The 20,572-nt window shown below is 46.4% G+C and overlaps 1 protein-coding gene across 4 annotated transcripts in view; it reads left to right on the forward strand.

Moving 5' to 3' along the window:
• LOC140395504 (receptor tyrosine-protein kinase erbB-4-like) overlaps window positions 1-20,572 on the forward strand; it is a 1,530,197-nt gene that overhangs the window by 1,110,268 nt on the left and 399,357 nt on the right. For all 4 annotated transcript variants that reach the window (XM_072483352.1, XM_072483369.1, XM_072483378.1 and 1 more), the window contains 3 exons: window positions 12,211-12,343; window positions 15,942-16,064; window positions 16,549-16,647. In XM_072483352.1, the coding sequence (XP_072339453.1) occupies window positions 12,211-12,343; window positions 15,942-16,064; window positions 16,549-16,647 (355 nt within the window). The remainder of the gene's footprint in view (window positions 1-12,210; window positions 12,344-15,941; window positions 16,065-16,548; window positions 16,648-20,572) is intronic.

The following is a 20,572-nucleotide window of genomic DNA, read 5'->3' on the forward strand; positions in this document are numbered from 1 at the left end:
GACAGGCCTGACTATTCATGATCCCATGTCCAGACAGGCCAGGCTATTAATAATCCCATGTCCAGACGGGCCAGGCTATTAATGATCCTCTATGTAAACAGGGCTGTCTATTATTGATCCACCCTCCAGACAGGCCAGTTTATTAATGATCCTCGATGCAGTCAGATCTGTCTATTATTGATCCACCCTACAGGCAGACCAGACTATTTATGGTCCTTTGTTCAGAGAGGCTACTCTATTTCTGATCCCCTGACCTGACAGTCCTGTCTAATGATCCTCTGTCCAGACTGGCCAGTCTATTAACAATCCTGTGTCCAGACAGACCAGTATTTAATGATCCTCCATCCAGACAGGCCAGGCCACTAATGACCTTCTATCCAGACAGGCCAGTCTATTAATGATCCTCTGTCCAGACAGGCCCGTCTGCTAATGATCCTCTGCCTAGACTAGCAGTCTATTAATGAACTTGCATCCAGACAGGCCAGTCTATTAATGATCCTCTGTCCAGACAGGCCAGTCTGTTAATGATCCTCTGCCTAGACTAGCAGTCTATTAATGAACTTGCATCCAGTCAGGCCAGTCTATTAGTGATCCTCTGTCCAGCTAGGCCAGTCTATTAATAGTCATTTGTCCGGACGGGTAAGTCTATTAATGATCCTCCATCCAGACAGGCCAGTCCATTAATGACCTTCTGTCCAGACAGGCCAGTCCACTAATGACCTTCTGTCCAGACAGGCCAGTCCACTAATGACCTTCTGTCCAGACAGGCCAGTCCACTAATCATCCTCTGTGCAGAAAAAGGTGCCTAATATTGACCCACCTTCCAGACAGACCAGTCCATTAATGATTCACCGTCTTGACAGGCCCGTTGATTAATAATCCTCTGTCCAGACATGCCAGTCTATAAATTTTTTAAAATAAATTTAGAGTAGCCAATTATTTTTCTTTTCCAATTAAGGGGCAATTTAGCATGGCCAATCCACTTAACCAGCACATCTTTGGGCTGTGGGGGTGAAACCCACGCAGGCAGGGGAGAATGTGCAAACTCCACATGGACAGTGACCCAGGGCCAGGATTCGAACCGGGTCCTCAGCGCCGCAGTCCCAGTGCTAAACACTGCGCCACATGCCGCCTCTGCCAGTCTATTAATGATCCTTTTGCCAGACAGGTCAGTCAGTTACTGATCCTCTATGCAGACATGGCTGTCTATTATTGACCCACCCTCCAGCCAACCCTTCTATCAATGATCCTCTGTCTAGACAGGCCAGTCTCTTAATGATCCTCTGTCCAGACAGGCCAGTCTACTAATGACCTTCTGTGTTGATAGGTCAGGCTATTAATAGTCCTCTGTTCAGACAGGCTGGTCTATTAATGATCCTCTGACCAGACAGGCCGGCTATTAATGATCCTCTGTCCAGACAGGCCAGACTATTAATGATCCTCTGTCTAGACAGGCCAGTCTACTAAAGACCTTTTGTGTTGACAGGCCAGGCTATTAATGATCCTCTGTCCATTTAGGCCAGTATGTTAATGATCCTGCATCCAGACAGGACAGTCTACTAATGACCTTCTGTCCAGACAGAGCAGCCTGCTATGACATTCTGTCCAGAAAGACCTGTCTATTAATGATCCTCTGTCCAGACAGGCTAATCTATTAATGATCCTCTGTCCAGACAAGCCTGTTTGTTAATGATCCTGCATCCAGACAGGCTACTCTATTAATGATCCTGTGACCAGGCAAACCAGTCTATTAATGGTCATTTTTCGAGACAGGCCAGTTTATTAATGACCCACTCTGCAGATAGGCCAGACTAGTAATGATTCTATGTGCAGACGGGCCAGTCTACCAACGATCCTCTATCCAGATGGGCAAGTCTATTAATATTCCCCGGTCCAGAAACAGCTGTCGATAAATGGTGCTCTGTCCAGACAGGGCTGTCTATTAATGATCCTCTAGGCAGACAGGCCTGTCTATTAATGATCCTCTGTGCAGACAGACCAGTGTATTAATGATCCTCTATGCAGATAGTGCTATTTATTAATGACTCATCCTCCAGACAGGCCAGTCTATTAATGGTCCTCTGTGTAGACAGGACTGTCTATTAATAGTCCTCTGTGCAGACAGACCAGTCTATTAATGGTCCTCTGTGCAGACAGGCCAGTCTATTAATGGTCCTCTGTCCAGACAGGCCAATCTACTAAAGGCCCTCGGTGCAGACAGGCCAGTCTACTAATGACTCATCCGCCAAACAGGCCAGTCGATTAACGATCCTCCGTGCAGACAGGGCTGTCTATTAATTACACTCTGTGCAGGAAGACCAGTCTATTATTGGTCCTCTGTCCAGACAGGCCAGTCTATTAATGGTCCTCTGTGTAGACAGGACTGTCTATTAATTACACTCTGTGCAGGCAGGCCAGTCTATTATTGGTCCTCTGTGTAGACAGGACTGTCTATTAATTACACTCTGTGCAGGCAGGCCAGTCTATTATTGGTCCTCTGTCCAGACAGGCCAGTCTATTAATGGTCCTCTGTGTAGACAGGACTGTCTATTAATAGTCCTCTGTGCAGACAGACCAGTCTATTAATGGTCCTCTGTGCAGACAGGCCTGTCTGTCTATTAATGATCCTTTGTCTAGACAGGCCACTTTATTAATGATGCTCTGTCCAGACAGGCCAGTCTATTAATTATTACCTATCCAGACAGACCACTTTATTCATGATCCTCTGTGCAGACAAGCCAGTGTATTAATGCCCCCCCCCCCACCCCCAGACAGGCCAGCGTATTAATGACCCACCCTCCAGACAGGCCTGTCTATTAATCATACACTGTGCTGACAGGCCAGACTATTATTGACCCACCCCCCAGAAATGGGTGGACTATTAATGACCCACCCTCCAGAAAGGGCAGACTATTAATGACCCACCCCCAGACAGGCCGGACTATTAATGATCCTCTGTGCAGACAGGCTGGACTATTAATGGCCCACCCCTCCAGACAGGCCTGTCCATTAATGAACCACCCTTCAGACAGGCTGGACTACTAATGACCCCCCCCCCCCCCCCCCAGACAGGCCAGACAATTAATGACCCACCCTCCAGACAGGTGTGTCTATTAATGATGGCCTGTGCAGACAGGCCAGTGTATTAATGACCCTTTGTCCAGACAGGCCAGACTATTAAAGACCCACCCCCCAAACAGGGCAGACTATTAATGACCCACTCTCCAGACAGGCCAGTCTATTAATGACCCACCCTCCAGACAGGCCAGACTATTAATGACCCACCCTCCTGGCAGGCCGGTCTATCAATGACCCACCCTCCAGACAGGCCAGTCTATCAATGACCCACCCTCCAGACAGGCCAGTCTATCAATGACCCACCCTCCAGACAGGCCAGACTATTAAAGACACACACTCCAGACAGGCCAGACTATTAAAGACACACACTCCAGACAGGCCAGACTATTAAAGACCCACACTCCAGACAGGCCAGTCTATCAATGACCCACCCTCCAGACAGGCCAGTCTATCAATGACCCACCCTCCTGGCAGGCCAGACTATTAATGATCCTCTGTGCAGACAGGCCAGACTATTAATGACCTACCTCCAGGCAGGCCAGACTATTAGTGACCCACCTTCAGACAGGCCAGACTATTAAAGACCAACCCTCCAGAAAGGCCAAACTATTAAAGACCCACACTCCAGACAGGCCAGACTATTAAAGACCCACACTCCAGACAGGCCAAACTATTAAAGACCCACACTCCAGACAGGCCAGACTATTAAAGACCCACACTCCAGACAGGCCAGACTATTAATGACTCACCCTCCAGACAGGCCAGACTATTAAAGACACACACTCCAGACAGGCCAGACTATTAAAGACACACACTCCAGACAGGCCAGACTATTAAAGACCCACACTCCAGACAGGCCAGACTATTAAAGACCAACTCTCCAGACAGGCCAGACTATTAAAGACACACACTCCAGACAGGCCAGACTATTAAAGACACACCCTCCAGACAGGCCAGACTATTAAAGACCCACACTCCAGACAGGCCAGACTATTAAAGACCAACTCTCCAGACAGGCCAGACTATTAAAGACACACACTCCAGACAGGCCAGACTATTAAAGACACACACTCCAGACAGGCCAGACTATTAAAGACACACACTCCAGACAGGCCAAACTATTAAAGACCCACACTCCAGACAGGCCAGACTATTAAAGACCCACACTCCAGACAGGCCAGCCTATTAAAGACCCACACTCCAGACAGGCCAGACTATTAAAGACACACACTCCAGACAGGCCAAACTATTAAAGACCCACACTCCAGACAGGCCAGACTATTAAAGACCAACTCTCCAGACAGGCCAGACTATTAAAGACACACACTCCAGACAGGCCAGACTATTAAAGACACACACTCCAGACAGGCCAGACTATTAAAGACACACACTCCAGACAGGCCAGACTATTAAAGACCCACACTCCAGACAGGCCAGACTATTAAAGACCAACTCTCCAGACAGGCCAGACTATTAATGACCCACCCTCCAGACAGGCCAGACTATTAAAGACACACACTCCAGACAGGCCAGACTATTAAAGACACACACTCCAGACAGGCCAGACTATTAAAGACCCACACTCCAGACAGGCCAGACTATTAAAGACCAACTCTCCAGACAGGCCAGACTATTAAAGACACACACTCCAGACAGGCCAGACTATTAAAGACACACACTCCAGACAGGCCAGACTATTAAAGACACACACTCCAGACAGGCCAGACTATTAAAGACACACACTCCAGACAGGCCAAACTATTAAAGACCCACACTCCAGACAGGCCAGACTATTAAAGACCCACACTCCAGACAGGCCAGCCTATTAAAGACCCACACTCCAGACAGGCCAGACTATTAAAGACACACACTCCAGACAGGCCAAACTATTAAAGACACACACTCCAGACAGGCCAGACTATTAAAGACCCACACTCCAGACAGGCCAGACTATTAAAGACCAACTCTCCAGACAGGCCAGACTATTAAAGACACACACTCCAGACAGGCCAGACTATTAAAGACACACACTCCAGACAGGCCAGACTATTAAAGACACACACTCCAGACAGGCCAGACTATTAAAGACCCACACTCCAGACAGGCCAGACTATTAAAGACCAACTCTCCAGACAGGCCAGACTATTAATGACCCACCCTCCAGACAGGCCAGACTATTAAAGACACACACTCCAGACAGGCCAGACTATTAAAGACACACACTCCAGACAGGCCAGACTATTAAAGACCCACACTCCAGACAGGCCAGACTATTAAAGACCAACTCTCCAGACAGGCCAGACTATTAATGACCCACCCTCCAGACAGGCCAGACTATTAAAGACACACACTCCAGACAGGCCAGACTATTAAAGACCCACACTCCAGACAGGCCAGACTATTAAAGACCAACTCTCCAGACAGGCCAGACTATTAATGACCCACCCTCCAGACAGGCCAGTCTATCAATGACCCACCCTCCAGACAGGCCAGACTATTAATGATCCTCTGTGCAGACAGACCAGACTATTAATGACCTACCTCCAGGCAGGCCAGACTATTAAAGACACACACTCCAGACAGGCCAGACTATTAAAGACACACACTCCAGACAGGCCAGACTATTAAAGACCCACACTCCAGACAGGCCAGACTATTAAAGACCCACACTCCAGACAGGCCAGACTATTAAAGACACACACTCCAGACAGACCAGACTATTAATGACTCACCCTCCAGACAGGCCAGACTATTAAAGACCCACACTCCAGACAGGCCAGACTATTAAAGACCAACTCTCCAGACAGGCCAGTCTATTAATGACCCACCCTCCAGACAGGCCAGACTATTAAAGACACACACTCCAGACAGGCCAGACTATTAAAGACCCACACTCCAGACAGGCCAGACTATTAAAGACCCACACTCCAGACAGGCCAGACTATTAAAGACACACACTCCAGACAGGCCAGACTATTAAAGACACACACTCCAGACAGGCCAGACTATTAAAGACACACACTCCAGACAGGCCAGACTATTAAAGACCCACACTCCAGACAGGCCAGACTATTAATGACCCACCCTCCAGACAGGCCAGACTATTAAAGACACACACTCCAGACAGGCCAGACTATTAAAGACACACACTCCAGACAGGCCAGCCTATTAAAGACCCACACTCCAGACAGGCCAGACTATTAATGATCCTCTGTGCAGACAGGCCTGTTTCTTCTATTTTCTTGGTAGACTTCAAAAGAGTGACCGATCCACATGCTGCACATCTTTTTGGGTTGTGGGGGTGAGACCCACGCAGACACAGGGAGAATGTGCAAACTCCACATGGACAGTGACCTGGGGCAGGGATCAAACTCCGGTCCTGAGTGTCATGTGCCATGAGACAGCTGCACCATGCCACCCGGTGCTAGACTGACTGATAAGTAATCATCCACAATGCAGTCAGACCAATCTATTAATGATCCACTGTTGAGACAGGCCAGTTTATTCATAGAATCATAGAATTTTCAGTGCAGAAGGAGACTATTTGGCTCATCGAGCCTGTACCGGCCCTTGGAAAGAGCCTCCATCCTATCCCCGTTATCCAATAACCCCACCTAACCCCACCTAACCTCTTTGGACACTATGGGCAATTTAGCATGGCCAATCCACCTAACCTGCACATCTTTGAACTGTGGGAGGAAACCGGAGCACCCAGAGGAAACCCACGCAGACATTTGCAGACTCCGCACAGACTGTGACCCAAGCCGGGAATCGAACCTGGGACCTGGAGCTGTGAAGCAACTCTGCTAACCACTGTGCTCCCGGTGATCATCATATTAATGATCATCTGTCCAAACAGCCCAATTTATTAATGAACCTCTTTTCAGGCAGGATAGTCTGTTATTGTTTTAACTGTTTTAAATTCATTCATGGGATGTGGATGTCACTGACTAAACCAGCATTCATTGTCCATCCCTGAGGGTATTGGACAGTCAACCATGATACTGTTGATCTGGAGTCACATTTAGGGCAGACCAGGTAAGGATGACAAATTTCCTCTCGAAAGGACATTCGTGACCCAGATGGCTTTTGTGACAATCAACAATTAGCAATTGTGACAATTGCTAAGACGAGCAAGGAGGGGACATGAGAAGTATTTGGCAGGAAGGATCAAGGAAAACCCAAAAGCTTTCTATAGGTATGTCAGGAATAAGCGAATGACTAGGGACCGAGTAGGACCAGTCAAGGACAGGGATGGGAAGTTGTGTGTAGAGTCTGAAGAGATAGGCGAGATACTAAATGAATATTTTTCGTCAGTATTCAGTCAGGAAAAAGATAATGTTGTGGAGGAGAATGCTGAGCTCCAGGTAAATAGATTAGATGGCATTGAGGTACGTAGGGAAGAGGTGTTGGCAGTTCTGGACAGGCTGAAAATAGATAAGTCCCCCGGACCTGATGGGATTTATCCTAGGATTCTCTGGGAGGCCAGGGAAGAGATTGCTGGACCATTGGCTTTGATTTTTATGTCATCATTGGATACAGGAATAGTGCCAGAGGACTGGAGGATAGCAAATGTGGTCCCTTTGTTCAAAAAGGGGAGCAGAGACAACCCCGGCAACTATAGACCGGTGAGCCTCACGTCTGTAGTGGGTAAAGTCTTGGAGGGGATTATAAGAGACAAGATTTATAATCATCTAGATAGGAATAATATGATCAGGGATAGTCAGCATGGCTTTGTGAAGGGTAGGTCATGCCTCACAAACCTTATCGAGTTCTTTGAGAAGGTGACTGAACAGGTAGACGAGGGTAGAGCAGTTGATGTGGTGTATATGGATTTCAGCAAAGCGTTTGATAAGGTTCCCCACGGTAGGCTATTGCAGAAAATACGGAGGCTGGGGATTGAGGGTGATTTAGAGATGTGGATCAGAAATTGGCTAGCTGAAAGAAGACAGAGGGTGGTGGTTGATGGGAAATGTTCAGAATGGAGTTCAGTTACAAGCGGAGTACCACAAGGATCTGTTCTGGGGCCGTTGCTGTTTGTCATTTTTATCAATGACCTAGAGGAAGGCGCAGAAGGGTGGGTGAGTAAATTTGCAGACGATACTAAAGTCGGTGGTGTTGTCGATAGTGTGGAAGGATGTAGCAGGTTACAGAGGGATATAGATAAGCTGCAGTGCTGGGCTGAGAGGTGGCAAATGGAGTTTAATGTAGAGAAGTGTGAGGTGATTCACTTTGGAAGGAAAAACAGGAATGTGGAATATTTGGCTAATGGAAAAGTTCTTGAAAGTGTGGATGAGCAGAGGGATCTAGGTGTCCATGTACATAGATCCCTGAAAGTTGCCACCCAGGTTGATAGGGTGGTGAAGAAGGCCTATGGAGTGTTGGCCTTTATTGGTAGAGGGATTGAGTTCCGGAGTCAGGAGGTCATGTTGCAGCTGTACAGAACTCTGGTACGGCCGCGTTTGGAGTATTGCGTACAGTTCTGGTCACCACATTATAGGAAGGACGTGGAGGCTTTGGAACGGGTGCAGAGGAGATTTACCAGGATGTTGCCTGGTATGGAGGGAAAATCTTATGAAGAAAGGCTGATGGACTTGAGGTTGTTTTCGTTAGAGAGAAGAAGGTTAAGAGGAGACTTAATAGAGGCATACAAAATGATCAGAGGGTAAGATAGGGTGGACAGTGAGAGCCTTCTCCCGCGGATGGAAATGGCTAGCACGAGGGGACATAGCCTTAAACTGAGGGGTAATAGATATAGGACAGAGGTCAGGGGTAGGCTCTTTACGCAAAGAGTAGTGAGGCCGTGGAATGCCCTACCTGCTACAGTAGTGAACTCGCCAACATTGAGGGCATTTAAAAGTTTATTGGATAAACATATGGATGATAATGGTATAGTGTAGGTTAGATGGCTTTTGTTTCGGTGCAACATCGTGGGCCGAAGGGCCTGTACTGCGCTGTATTGTTCTATGTTCTATGTTCTAATGGTTTTATGGTCACCTTTTAGACTTTTAATTCCAGATTCTTATTGAATTCAAATTTTACCATCTGCCATGGCAGGATTTGAACCCAGGTCTTCAGAGTATGACTTTGGGTCTCTGGATTACTCGTCCAGCAATAATACCACTACGCCACTGCCTCCCCTATTAATGATCTCCCTGCTAGACAGGCTGGTCTATTAATGATCCTCTGTCCAGACAGATCAGTTTATTAATGATCTTATGTCCAGACAGGTATTAATTATGCTGTGTCCAGACAGGCTAGTCAATTAATGATCCCCTAACCAAACAAACCAGTTTATTAATGTTCTTATGCCCAGACAGGCTAGTCTATTAATGATCCCCTGACCAGACAGGCCAGTTTGTTAATGATCTTGACTGGGATGCTCCGACCCCGCACCGGGTGGGAGAATCCTGGGGAGGGGAGACAAGAAATGAGCCCCGCTGCCAGCTTACCTATTCTCCGGCGCCGATTCTCGGGCGCCCGCGGGAACGCCGCTGTGTCGGTCGGGGGCCCTTGAAAGCGGCCCTCCCGCTGATTCTCCGGGCCCCGATGGGCCGAGTAGCTGGCGAGTTCGGCCGAGTCCCGCCAGCGTGGGTCACGTATGGTCCAACACGGCGGGACCTGGAAGGTGTATCTGCGGGGGCCATTCTGGAGGGGAAGGCAGTGGGCTCCAACCCCGGGGAGGCCCCCACGGTAGCCTGGCCCGCGATCGGGACCTACCGATCGGTGGGCGGGCTGGTTCCATGGGGGCCTATGTTCCTCCACGCCGGGCCCCTGTAGGGCTCTGCCATATTTCCTGGGGGCCGACGTGGAGATGGGAACCCACGCACATATGCGGAATCATCGTTGGCCGTTCCGCGCATGCACGAACTCGCGCTCGCCGCTCCGCGCCAGCTGGAGCTGCGGGGACCAGTCCGGCACCAACCTAGCCCCCTAGGAAGAGGATCATTCCTCAATATCGGGGACATTGATGCCAGAATGGTTGGCGCCGCTTTTCACGCCGGCGTCAGAACTTGGCCGCGGGATTGGAGAATCCCGGCCCTTATGTCCAAACAGACTGATGAATTAATTGCTTTTTTGAGCCAGCCTGTAGAATGTCCTACAAAAGAGGACTGGGTACTGGAGCTAATTTAAGGGCATGATACCAGGCAAATGGTTGAAGAGTGAGTGAGGGAGTATTTCAGTGATAGTGACCATAACAGGAGAAGATTTAAGGTAGTTATGGGAAAAGACAAAGATGGAACAAAACTAAAAGTTCTGATTTGATGGAAGACAAATTTTAATGAAATTAGACACCATCTGGTTAAACCGGACTTAGAGCCGCTACTTGTAGGAAAGTCCACATCAGAACAGTGGGAGTAATTCAAAAAAGAGAGTACAGGGCCAACATGTTCCCATAAAGGTAAAGGGTGGGGCTAACAAGTTCAGAGAACTCTGGATGTCAGGGGATATGCAGTCTAGGAGTGATCCGCTCTCCAGATAGACCAGTCTATAATGATCCTCTGTCCAGACAGACCAACCTATTAATGAACCTCCTTCCAGACAGGCCAGTCTATTAATGATCACCCTGCCAGACAGGCTAGTCTATTAATGATACTCCCTACTTACAAGCCAGTCTATTAGCGATCCACCCTGCAGTCAGGCCAGTGTATTAATCACCCTCTCTGTGGACGAACGCTTCTAATCTACGTTGTGTGTACCTGTGCATAAATGGTGAAATGCATGTTCACAACTAAAGAGTTAATATAATTTGAAGTAGCCAAAGGTAGGGAAGAATATGTGGACATGCAATTGATTATTCCTTATTTAACAGTGTGTTTTAATGGTGGTTAGCATAATAATTTTGAAAATGGAATAACTATGATGCTGCATCAACTCTTTATTGTCATCTTAACACCGCCCCTCAATCTCTCACAGCCTACTCTCCCTCTGCTTTGACTGGAAACACAGCAATCTCATCTTCCTAATTTCTGCATCAGAATTAGATATTGGAAATGCTTCTCATTTTCTGCCCTCCAAAGTGAATGCATTGTAAAGGAAGGGGCCTGGTCTGAAAACTGCTTGCAATTTGTCAATATGTATAGTTTGAATTGCAAAGAAAAATATTAATTGGATTTCTATTTCAAATCTCAATTTTTACAGTGCTCTTTGCGAATTGTTGAGGCGCCATTTGTAGTAGGTGCTTTGATCCCTGCTGCTCTTGTTGTTCTTGTTGTCTGAGTTTGGATGCTTTCCTTCTTTGCCTGCCCTGGTAATAAAATTGGATTACAATGATGGATATTTCTAATTAAAAACAGAATCTGATGAGCTTGATTTTGTGAGCGAGTGGGATTTGCATGACTGGAGGTGGTACATTCCTTCACAGCCCTATTTCACACCAGCCCTGCTTCATCTACCTAACACAGATTTCTCAAGGGGCTTCTTAGATCGAAGGAAGACCCTTCAGAAAGAGTTGAAGCATTCATTATAATTACTGTTCATTTGTCAAGACAGAAATATGCTGTGCTGCTTTCTCTCTCTCTGTCTTTGCAAGCCCTGTTCGGTCATAATTGCAAAAATGCGTTATAAGTCTTGTCTCAAATCCAACATTTCCCTCCACTCCCAAGTGCAGAGATACGAACCCACAACCTTGAAAATCAAAGTTTCACTGCCTTTAGTACTTATTATGTGTGTGTGAGTTTGGTACTTATTATGTGTGTGCGTGAGAAATTATATAATTCAGCCGAGAAGGAAAACTGATCAAAACTTAACAATTAAAGCATCTTTTGTGATAGATAAATGGAATTAGAATGCACCAGCTGGCATTTTCTGGATTTTTTTTTTACCGGTGGTCAAAGGGTTTTAACAAGATAATTGCTGCGCCCCCCTGAGTTTCCATGCTGGGAATTCTAATGCCTCCTGATGGCTATGCACATAAAATTGATCATGGAGTCAATCCCTCAGGGCACTTCTGTCTGATTCCTCCAGGTTCCTTCGCGCAGTTGATTCAGTTTTCGGCCTGGTGTGACTGGTTGAGGGTGACTGGATGCGCTTTCAGTTCTCTTTTTGTCAACACTTCAAACACGTTTTGCCCTTACTGTTACTGCCCTGCTGAGACTTGCCGTTCCCCCATTCTGTCATTTTGATTGGCAGGACTCCTCTGATTGCTGCTGGCGTGATTGGCGGGCTCTTCATTATGGTCATTCTGGCCCTGGTGTTTGCTGTGTACGTGAGGAGGAAGCGCATCAAGAAGAAACGGGCCATGCGACGGTTTTTGGAAACGGAGGTAAAATGGACTAAAATAATCTATTTTGCACAAGCTATTTTGTTTTGAAAGAGGGAAACTGTGTATATTCTCCTAATGTATTTTTTTTAATGGCCAAGATAAACAATGAAATATTGAAAAAAACTTTGTCTGACAAACCGAAGCCTTTTGGCCAGTTTTGAGAGTTACAAAATTCACTTTGGTCTTTCATGCATCGCATCTTCCATTCTGTCCCTCAAGCTCAGCCAACAGCCCAAGGCTTTGTGGGTCAGCTTAGCTCAACTTAAGTTTGTCATGGGTTACTCAATGGGCATTCTGATCAATGAGTCAAAACCCCAGATCCTTACAATACGAATCTTAAATTTAAAACAGCTCATTCATAACTGCTAAGTGTGCATCAGATAATGGAAACAGCAATGTTCACTCCTCCTTGGTTGTTTAGGTCATGAATGCATGCCATTTCTCTATCAACTTCAGCTTGATGATGTAGAGAGCAATCGCAGGTAGACAGTGAGACCATGACACCCTCATCCCAGCTTCAGAATTTACACAGTGTCAACAAAGAACCATCTGCTCCTGGTCCCTACCCCAGATTGCTCATACTTCAATATGTCAGCAAGGAATTAAGTTGAACCCATTAGGCTGGATTCTCTGCCCCGCTGCGCCACTTTTCTGCCTCGACCCACCAGTGAGATTCTCCGTTACACCGGCTGCTCAATGGGGTTTCCCATTCTGGAGCAGCCCCATGCCGTCGGGAAACCCCCGGGCGCCGGGACAATGGAGAATCATGCCAGCGGAGAATCACGCCCATTGTCTCTTGCCATCGCAGTTAAGCCAGTACGGCATATCATGGCTACAATTGTGAGAGAGGTAGTGCTTTGCATGGTGCTCGCAGCCATTTAGAAAGACACAGTTTATGGTAGCTTGTATTATGATGTATTCATTGATAATGCAATACCACAAATAACATCCGTTATTCCCCCCCTATACTGTCTCTTCCCATTTATATATGTGACTCTTCCGATGCCCTCCCATCTCTTGAATTTTCATGGTCCTAACGGTCTCCTCTTTGCCATGGATGTCCAATCTTGATACCCCCCACCAGGACAGTCCATTTCTTCCACGGACAAAGGCCCGACCTGCCTCCATCTGCTATCACCCTATTCTGTGTGGCAGAATTTGTTCTCACATTGAACAACTTCTAATTTAACTCCATTCACGTCCCCCAAATAAAGATGTTGTTATGGGAATTCCCAAAGTTCCGAGCTCTACCTGTCTTTTTGTGAGCTATGTGGAACATTCTTTGTTCCAGTGCCACTCAGGCATCCTCTCTCATCTCTTTTCCAGTACATTGATGACTTTACAGGTGCCGCTTCCTGCTCTCGCCCTGAACTGGAAAATTTAAGCAACTCCCCCTTCTCTCACATATCTGTGGTCAATTTCCAACTCTTCCTTTCCCTTCCCTTTCTTCACTTTTCTGGGATTGCTTATCAATCAATGGTAACCATGACTTTGACTACACTTTCTCACAAGCTACTTCCTGTAACGATTCTATTTCATTTTACTAGTGTCTTCATCTCTTTCATATCTGTTTTGATGGTGATTCACTATTCCATATTAGCACTTCCAATATGTCTTGCCTTTTCCACAGCCAAGGATTCCCCTCCACCACCCACCGTGTTTGTAGGACCCTTAACCATGTCTGTTCTATTTCACATACTCTGCATTCACCCCTTCCCCTCCCTCCCAGAACGAAGATAATAATAATCTTTACTGACACAAGTCGGCTTACATTCACACTGCAGTGAAGTTACTGTGAAAAGCCTTTGGTCGCCACATTCCGGAGTCTGTTCGATAGAGTTCCCCTGGTCCTCACCTTGTACAACACCAGGCTTCATATTCAACAATTTCTGCTGTCTCCAGCACAATGCCACCACCAAACACATTTCTTAACTCCCCTTGTAGCATTTTGAAGGAACCAGTCTCTCCAACACCACTGTCCATTCTCTTTCTTATGCCCCCTTTCCATGCCAGCACAGGAGGTACAACACCTGGGGCGGGATTCTCCGCCCGTCGCGCCACATTTCTGCCCCGACCCGCTGGCGGGATTCTCCGTTACTCCGGCCAGTCAATGGGGCTTCCCTTTGGGGGGCAGCCCCACGCCGTCGGAAAACCCCCGGGCGCCGACAAAATGGAGAATCACGCCGGTGGAGGATCCCGCCCCTGATCTTGTATCTCCTCCCTTCTCATCGTTCAGGTCCCCAAACACACCTTTCAAGTGAGACGGAAATTTAGATGTACTTCTTCCAAGTTAGCATAATGTATTCACTGCTCACAATTAGTCTCCTCTACAATGTCGATAGCAAATGCAGACAACTTTGTGGAGCACCTCCTTCAGTTGACAAGCATGGCCCCAAGCTTCCAGATGCCTGTCATGTTAATTTTTCACCTCTCTCCCACTCTGACCTTACTAAACTTGGCCTTCTGCGGTGCTTCAATCAACATTGAGTTCAGCAAGCTTAGATTGTAACTGCTATCCCCATCCTGTTATATTTTTATTTGCTGGTTTAATCTTTTTACTTTCTTGTTTCTCTCATTTCCTTTTTCTTGCTTCCGGACGATCATGCCGTTCACACCTTCTCTTCGCACATCTATTGTCTTCACTTGTTCCATTATTAGTCCTTTTAGGCTTTACGTCATCAACATTTTTGTCATTCTATCTGTCCTGTCTTCCACCCAATGAGAGTCCTTCCTTTTTGTACATCTTCCCACCTTCCCCCTTTTTCTCTTGCTCCAAACCTATTACATTTCTAACTTTTCCCAGTTCTGACAAAAGGTCACAAGACTGAAACATTTGCACTGTTTCTCTCTCCATGGATGCTGCCTGACCTACTGCATATTTCCCGCATTTTTTGATTTGATTTCAGATTGCCAACACCAGCAATATTTTGTTTTTGTGCCCATTGATCCTAACTGGGTAGCGTTTGTTATTTAGTATTTAGACGATGTTGTCGAATAATTCAAACCCATTCAGATTTGCTGCTTGTCCTGAATCTACCTTCCCATTTCTATAATCTGCCCAATATTATTACCCACACCTAATACTCACAACATTCACCTTGTCCTCATCTCACATTTGACAGCCACACCTTCTGTTCCCTCGGGCCAGGCCCTGTACATCCCATGCTCTGGAATTCCTTCCCCATTTACTTTTGCAACTTCCTTTAAGACTTTACTTGAAACAATCTCTGCTGACCAAGCTTTCTGCCACCCTCCCAATGTCACTTTCTATGGCTCAGTGTCCATTCTCTCCTCCGAACCCTGGACCATTCTACTTTTGTGTTTTTCTTTGTGAAAGGCACAATATGAAGGTAAGTTGTTACCTCTGCCTTGTGGAGTTAGGCCCATTGTGCTTTAGAATAGGCAATGCTTACATTTACACCACCCCCTCTGCTGTTAAATTGAGATGGTTCCGCTCATGAAATGTAAGGCATGAGGCTGCCGTCGAAGGTACTTTGGGCTGGAACAGTGTTAGAACTCGAGTTACAGTGGGCAGTGTTGTTGAATGTACCACTTACTCCCTCGAGCAATTTCTGTTTTCCTTTCCTTTTGTCTTCAGCTGGTGGAGCCTCTAACTCCCAGTGGTGCTGCACCTAATCAGGCACAGCTTAGGATCCTCAAAGAGACTGAACTGAAACGAATCAAGATTCTTGGTTCCGGTGCATTTGGGACGGTCTACAAAGTGAGTAGTGCTGTTGTGCTCCATCTTAATAACTCAGTAAGAAGTCTTACAACACCAGGTTAAAGTCCAACAGGTTTGTTTCAAACACTAGCTTTCGGAGCACTGCTCCTTCCTCAGGTGAATGAAGAGGTTGTGAGACATCTTACTGTGCTCACCCCAGTCCAACGCCAGCATCTCTACATCATAATAACTCAGAGCATTAGCTCCTATCTATAAGTGTCAACCATTTCCCGCGACTTTGCAATTCCCTTTGCCTCAAGCTGCCTCCTAAAATTATGATGCAAGACCTAAGTGCCGCACACATGGTCAATCTTTCTTAATGTGGACTGATCTGTCTAAATCTATTCCCCTCGTAGATTTTTTTGTTGTTGTTGTCAACTTCTAACAGCTAAGGAAAAGCTCCACCAGCCAGAGCTATTTGTGGTAGGAGCAGTTTGTTTGTGCAGAAGTGTTTCTCTGTAATGATGTTTTCCATCTTCATCAGGGTATCTGGGTCCCAGAGGGGGAAACGGTGAAGATTCCCGTGGCCATTAAGATCCTCCGTGAGAGAACAGGTCCCAAGGCGAATGTAGAATTCATGGACGTAAGTCGATGGCATGTAGCGTCTGATTACTTTTGTGAGTACAGTAATGGAAACAAGGGAGGTGACAGTTATTGATTGTGCTGGAGGTGTCAATGAAACAAAGGAATGTGGTGTTTCAAATGAAGTTGGAGCACTTAGCTGGAGGTTCATTTAGCTCCTAGTTGAAAATGATTAAAGTGCCATGCTAGCAAATGGAGCCTCGCCACACACAGGCGCCAGTCACATCATTGTGGGAGCAGGCTCCTAACTGAGGATAATGTATTACTAATGAATATAATCGGATGATACGGTTTTCACAGATAGTTTGGCAAAGGTGTAATTAAGCTAAGCATGACAACATCCCGCTAATGTGGAATCTATTCAAAGATGCCAGCTGAGTTTACAGTACAACAGGCACAAAATAAAACAGCACCACACTTCAGCTTGTCTCGATTGCATTACATCTGGGCAGTGCATGTTCATTGTAATCAGGCACCATTTACAAAATGTTCAATTAACAGTAACTGTCTTACATAATTTTAGCTTCATCAAATTTTCTGTTATTAAAGGGTAAGATCATTGCAGATCATACTGCACCCTTTTGACCAAACAAGAGACGAGAGGGCTGGAAAGGTGATCCAGGGTTCTACTGAACCTCCTGGCCAGTGGGGTATTATGGCCCCGCCAAACTGAATGGAAATTTAATTGTCTCACTGCATACGCCGGACACACAGGGGTGTAAAATACCAGGCTCTCATTGGAAATCCACTACTGTACCTGTTAAACTTACAGTCATAAGTGGCAACTTGTTGCCTGTGTGATGAGAGCTGAACACTGTCATATATTGTATAGATCTATAGATTTACATGGCATGTCATCATGCTGCATCATATTGTATATATGCCCCCCAATAGCCTATTAATTATGTACTAATACAGCAGATGAAAATCAGAAAGAATCAGTTCTACCATGGCAACAGATGATGAAGAATGAAAAAAAAGGACTGGCATTTGTGTCGTGCTTTTCCTAACCTTTGGGCACCTTTAAGAACTTTACAGCCAATGAAGTACTGTTCAAGCATAGGCACTGTCATAATGTTGGAATCATAGCCCTCAATTTGTGCTCAGCAATCTCACACTAATGACTAGATAACCTGTTTTTGAGATGTTGGTTGAGGGGTACATATTGGCCAATACCTCGAGGGCAACTCTCCTGCTGGTCTTCAGAATAGTGGCATGGTATCTCTTCCATCCACCCCTGAGGGCAGGTGGAGTCTTGGTTCAATGTCTCATCCTACAGACCGGTGCAGTGCTCTCTCAGCATCCAACTGGAGTAGCAGACTAGATTGATACATTCAAGCCACAACCCGGGACTTGAACCCGAAATCCTGAATCAAAAGTGCCACCAGCCGAGCCAGAACTGACACCTTTACTTAACCAGTGCTCACATTGGCTCGGGCAGACATGAGCTGCTAAGGTCAAATGGATACCATCGTAAGCTTGAGTAGCTAAAAAATGGTAACTGACAGGAGAATTGCTAACCAAAGCCCAGAGATTAAAAACAAAAGAAACAGAGAGAATGTGAGTTAGTTTGCTTTATAATTCAGTGAGTTGTTATAATCTGGAATCCACTGGCTGAAAAACTGGTGGAAACCGTTTCAATAATAACTTTCAAGAAGGAATTGGGCATTTATTTGCAATGAAAAGAATTGCAGAGCAATGAGTTGGGAAATGGGCTGCCCAGTAACAGCTCTCTGAATGGAGCGAACTGCTCTAATTTCCTGATCATTTTCTTTATCCCTTTATATTCTTTCTTTCCAATACATAACCAGTTCTCAATTGAGCGACAGTCTCTGCCACAATACCCCACTGTGGTGCACAATCTTTCATCTCTACTAACAGTCCCATTTGCTCTTTGTAATTGCTTTGAAACCCTCTCTTGGTCCCCGTTAATTTTGTCTATTCCATTTTTTCATAACTGGAATCTTTAATTTCTTGAATCTTCCCAATGAATCGCCATTGAATCTCTCCCTTGACTTGAATGTCCTTCCCATAATGCTCCTAACCGACATACTACATGTTATACTTAAAGCTCTTTGTATAAATCCCATCATACATTTCCCTTTTTATGGTCTATTTTTCCTGCACCTTCACCAGTAAAGATGTGTGGCTGGCAAATTCAGCTGCCTGCTGTTCGGTCACTAAAGGGAATTCAGATCCTTTAAAATGACAACCAGGAATTGCACATTCATTATGACCTGCCAGTGCATTGCATACTGTGTCAGTAAAAGCATCTACTATGGCAGAGAGGGCTGGTTTGGGTTTGGTCAACCAGAATAAGAATGTGTAATATGAAGGTAAAAGAAATTACAGCAGCACACTATATGTCCCTCGAACCTGCATTGTCATTCCGTAAAATTGTGGCTGATCTTCCACTTCAATTCCATATGCGTGCCCATATCAGTACCCCTGAGTCCAAAAATCTAACTATCTTAGTCTTGAACTTAGTGACTGAGTGTCCACACAGCCCTTTGTGGTAGAGAATTTCAAGGATTCACAATTATGTATGTTTAGCTGAGATCCCAGACATCCTTTTGAGTTTGAAAACACTTGAACGTCAGAGAAAACATTGCTTGATTGACAGCTCCAACTCTCTGATTTGTGCTGTCAATTTCACAATGGGTAGTTCCAAAATGTTAACTGATTTTGAGGTCTTATAGTTACATGGCAGCAATCCCGCCTGTCCAAGTGCCGGCGTCCCCCCCTCCACCTCTGAGGTGATCGACAAGAATTCCTCATCCGCCACAAAGACTGAACCTATAGACTTAAATCTTGTAAATTTTGTTCAGTTTGCTCTGTATCTGCACGATAGACACCTTCCCATGTACATATGTTCATTCACTCACCACTTGTATATAATCATGCATGTATATATATATCGCCACGTTCCAAAATTTACTTCAAAAAGGGAAGATGTCATAATATCCACTCATGTATATAATGAGATGCAGACAGGCAGTGATTGACACACAGGATAACCAATGAACACACACGACACACAACAACCAATCACCAGACAGGACACCACCACTATAAAGCACACAGGGCATTAAGACTCTCTCTCTACAGGACACAGCTACTGAGATAGTAAGAGTGCACAAGCCAGTGAGCACTATCACCATGAGGTAGAGAGTTAGTCTGGTCAAGCCAGTAGGAGGTTATCAATTAGATTGATAGAGTGTCAACTCACAGCAGACTATGTACAGCAATCAGGAAGTTCAAGAAAACAGTGTTGGACCATCTCCTGTATCAGAAGCCTGTTTCTATTTTCACAGCATCCAGTTTGCAGTCAATGTTGAACCAACTTACTTAACACATCAGGGGCGAAATTCTCCGTTATCGGCGGAAAGTCCGCCGATCGGCGCAAAAAACGGCGCAAATCCCACTTGCGTCACGTCATAAAAATGGGCCGATAGTCTCCGGCCCGAAATGGGCTAGCAGCGACGTGACGGGATCCGCGCTTGCGCAATGGTTCACGCCGTGCAGCGTCATATGCGCTGCACGGCGTGACGGCTCATAAGGCCGCGCAGCTCCCCCCTACCCGACCGGAACACACGACCGCAACACCCGACTGGATGGCTAGCCGTCGCTCAGCCCCGAGGTTCGAGTCACGCGATGTGGAGGCGCTCCTGGACGCGGTGGAGCAGAGGAGGGACGCCCTGTATCCCGGGCACGGCCGCAGAGTTGCCCCACGCTACAGCCGGCGTCTGTGGAGCGAAGTGGCAGAGGCCGTCACCACTGTGGCCCTAACACCACGGACAGGCACCCAGTGCCACAAGAAGGTGAACGACCTCGTCAGAGCAGGCAGGGTGAGCCTCCCCCATATTCCCCATATCCCCCCCTCCCCATATCCCCCCTCCCCCATATCCCCCATATCCCCCCCTCCC

This window comes from Scyliorhinus torazame, chromosome 2 (genome assembly GCF_047496885.1).
Source record: "Scyliorhinus torazame isolate Kashiwa2021f chromosome 2, sScyTor2.1, whole genome shotgun sequence".
In the NCBI taxonomy this organism is placed as follows: domain Eukaryota; kingdom Metazoa; phylum Chordata; class Chondrichthyes; order Carcharhiniformes; family Scyliorhinidae; genus Scyliorhinus; species Scyliorhinus torazame.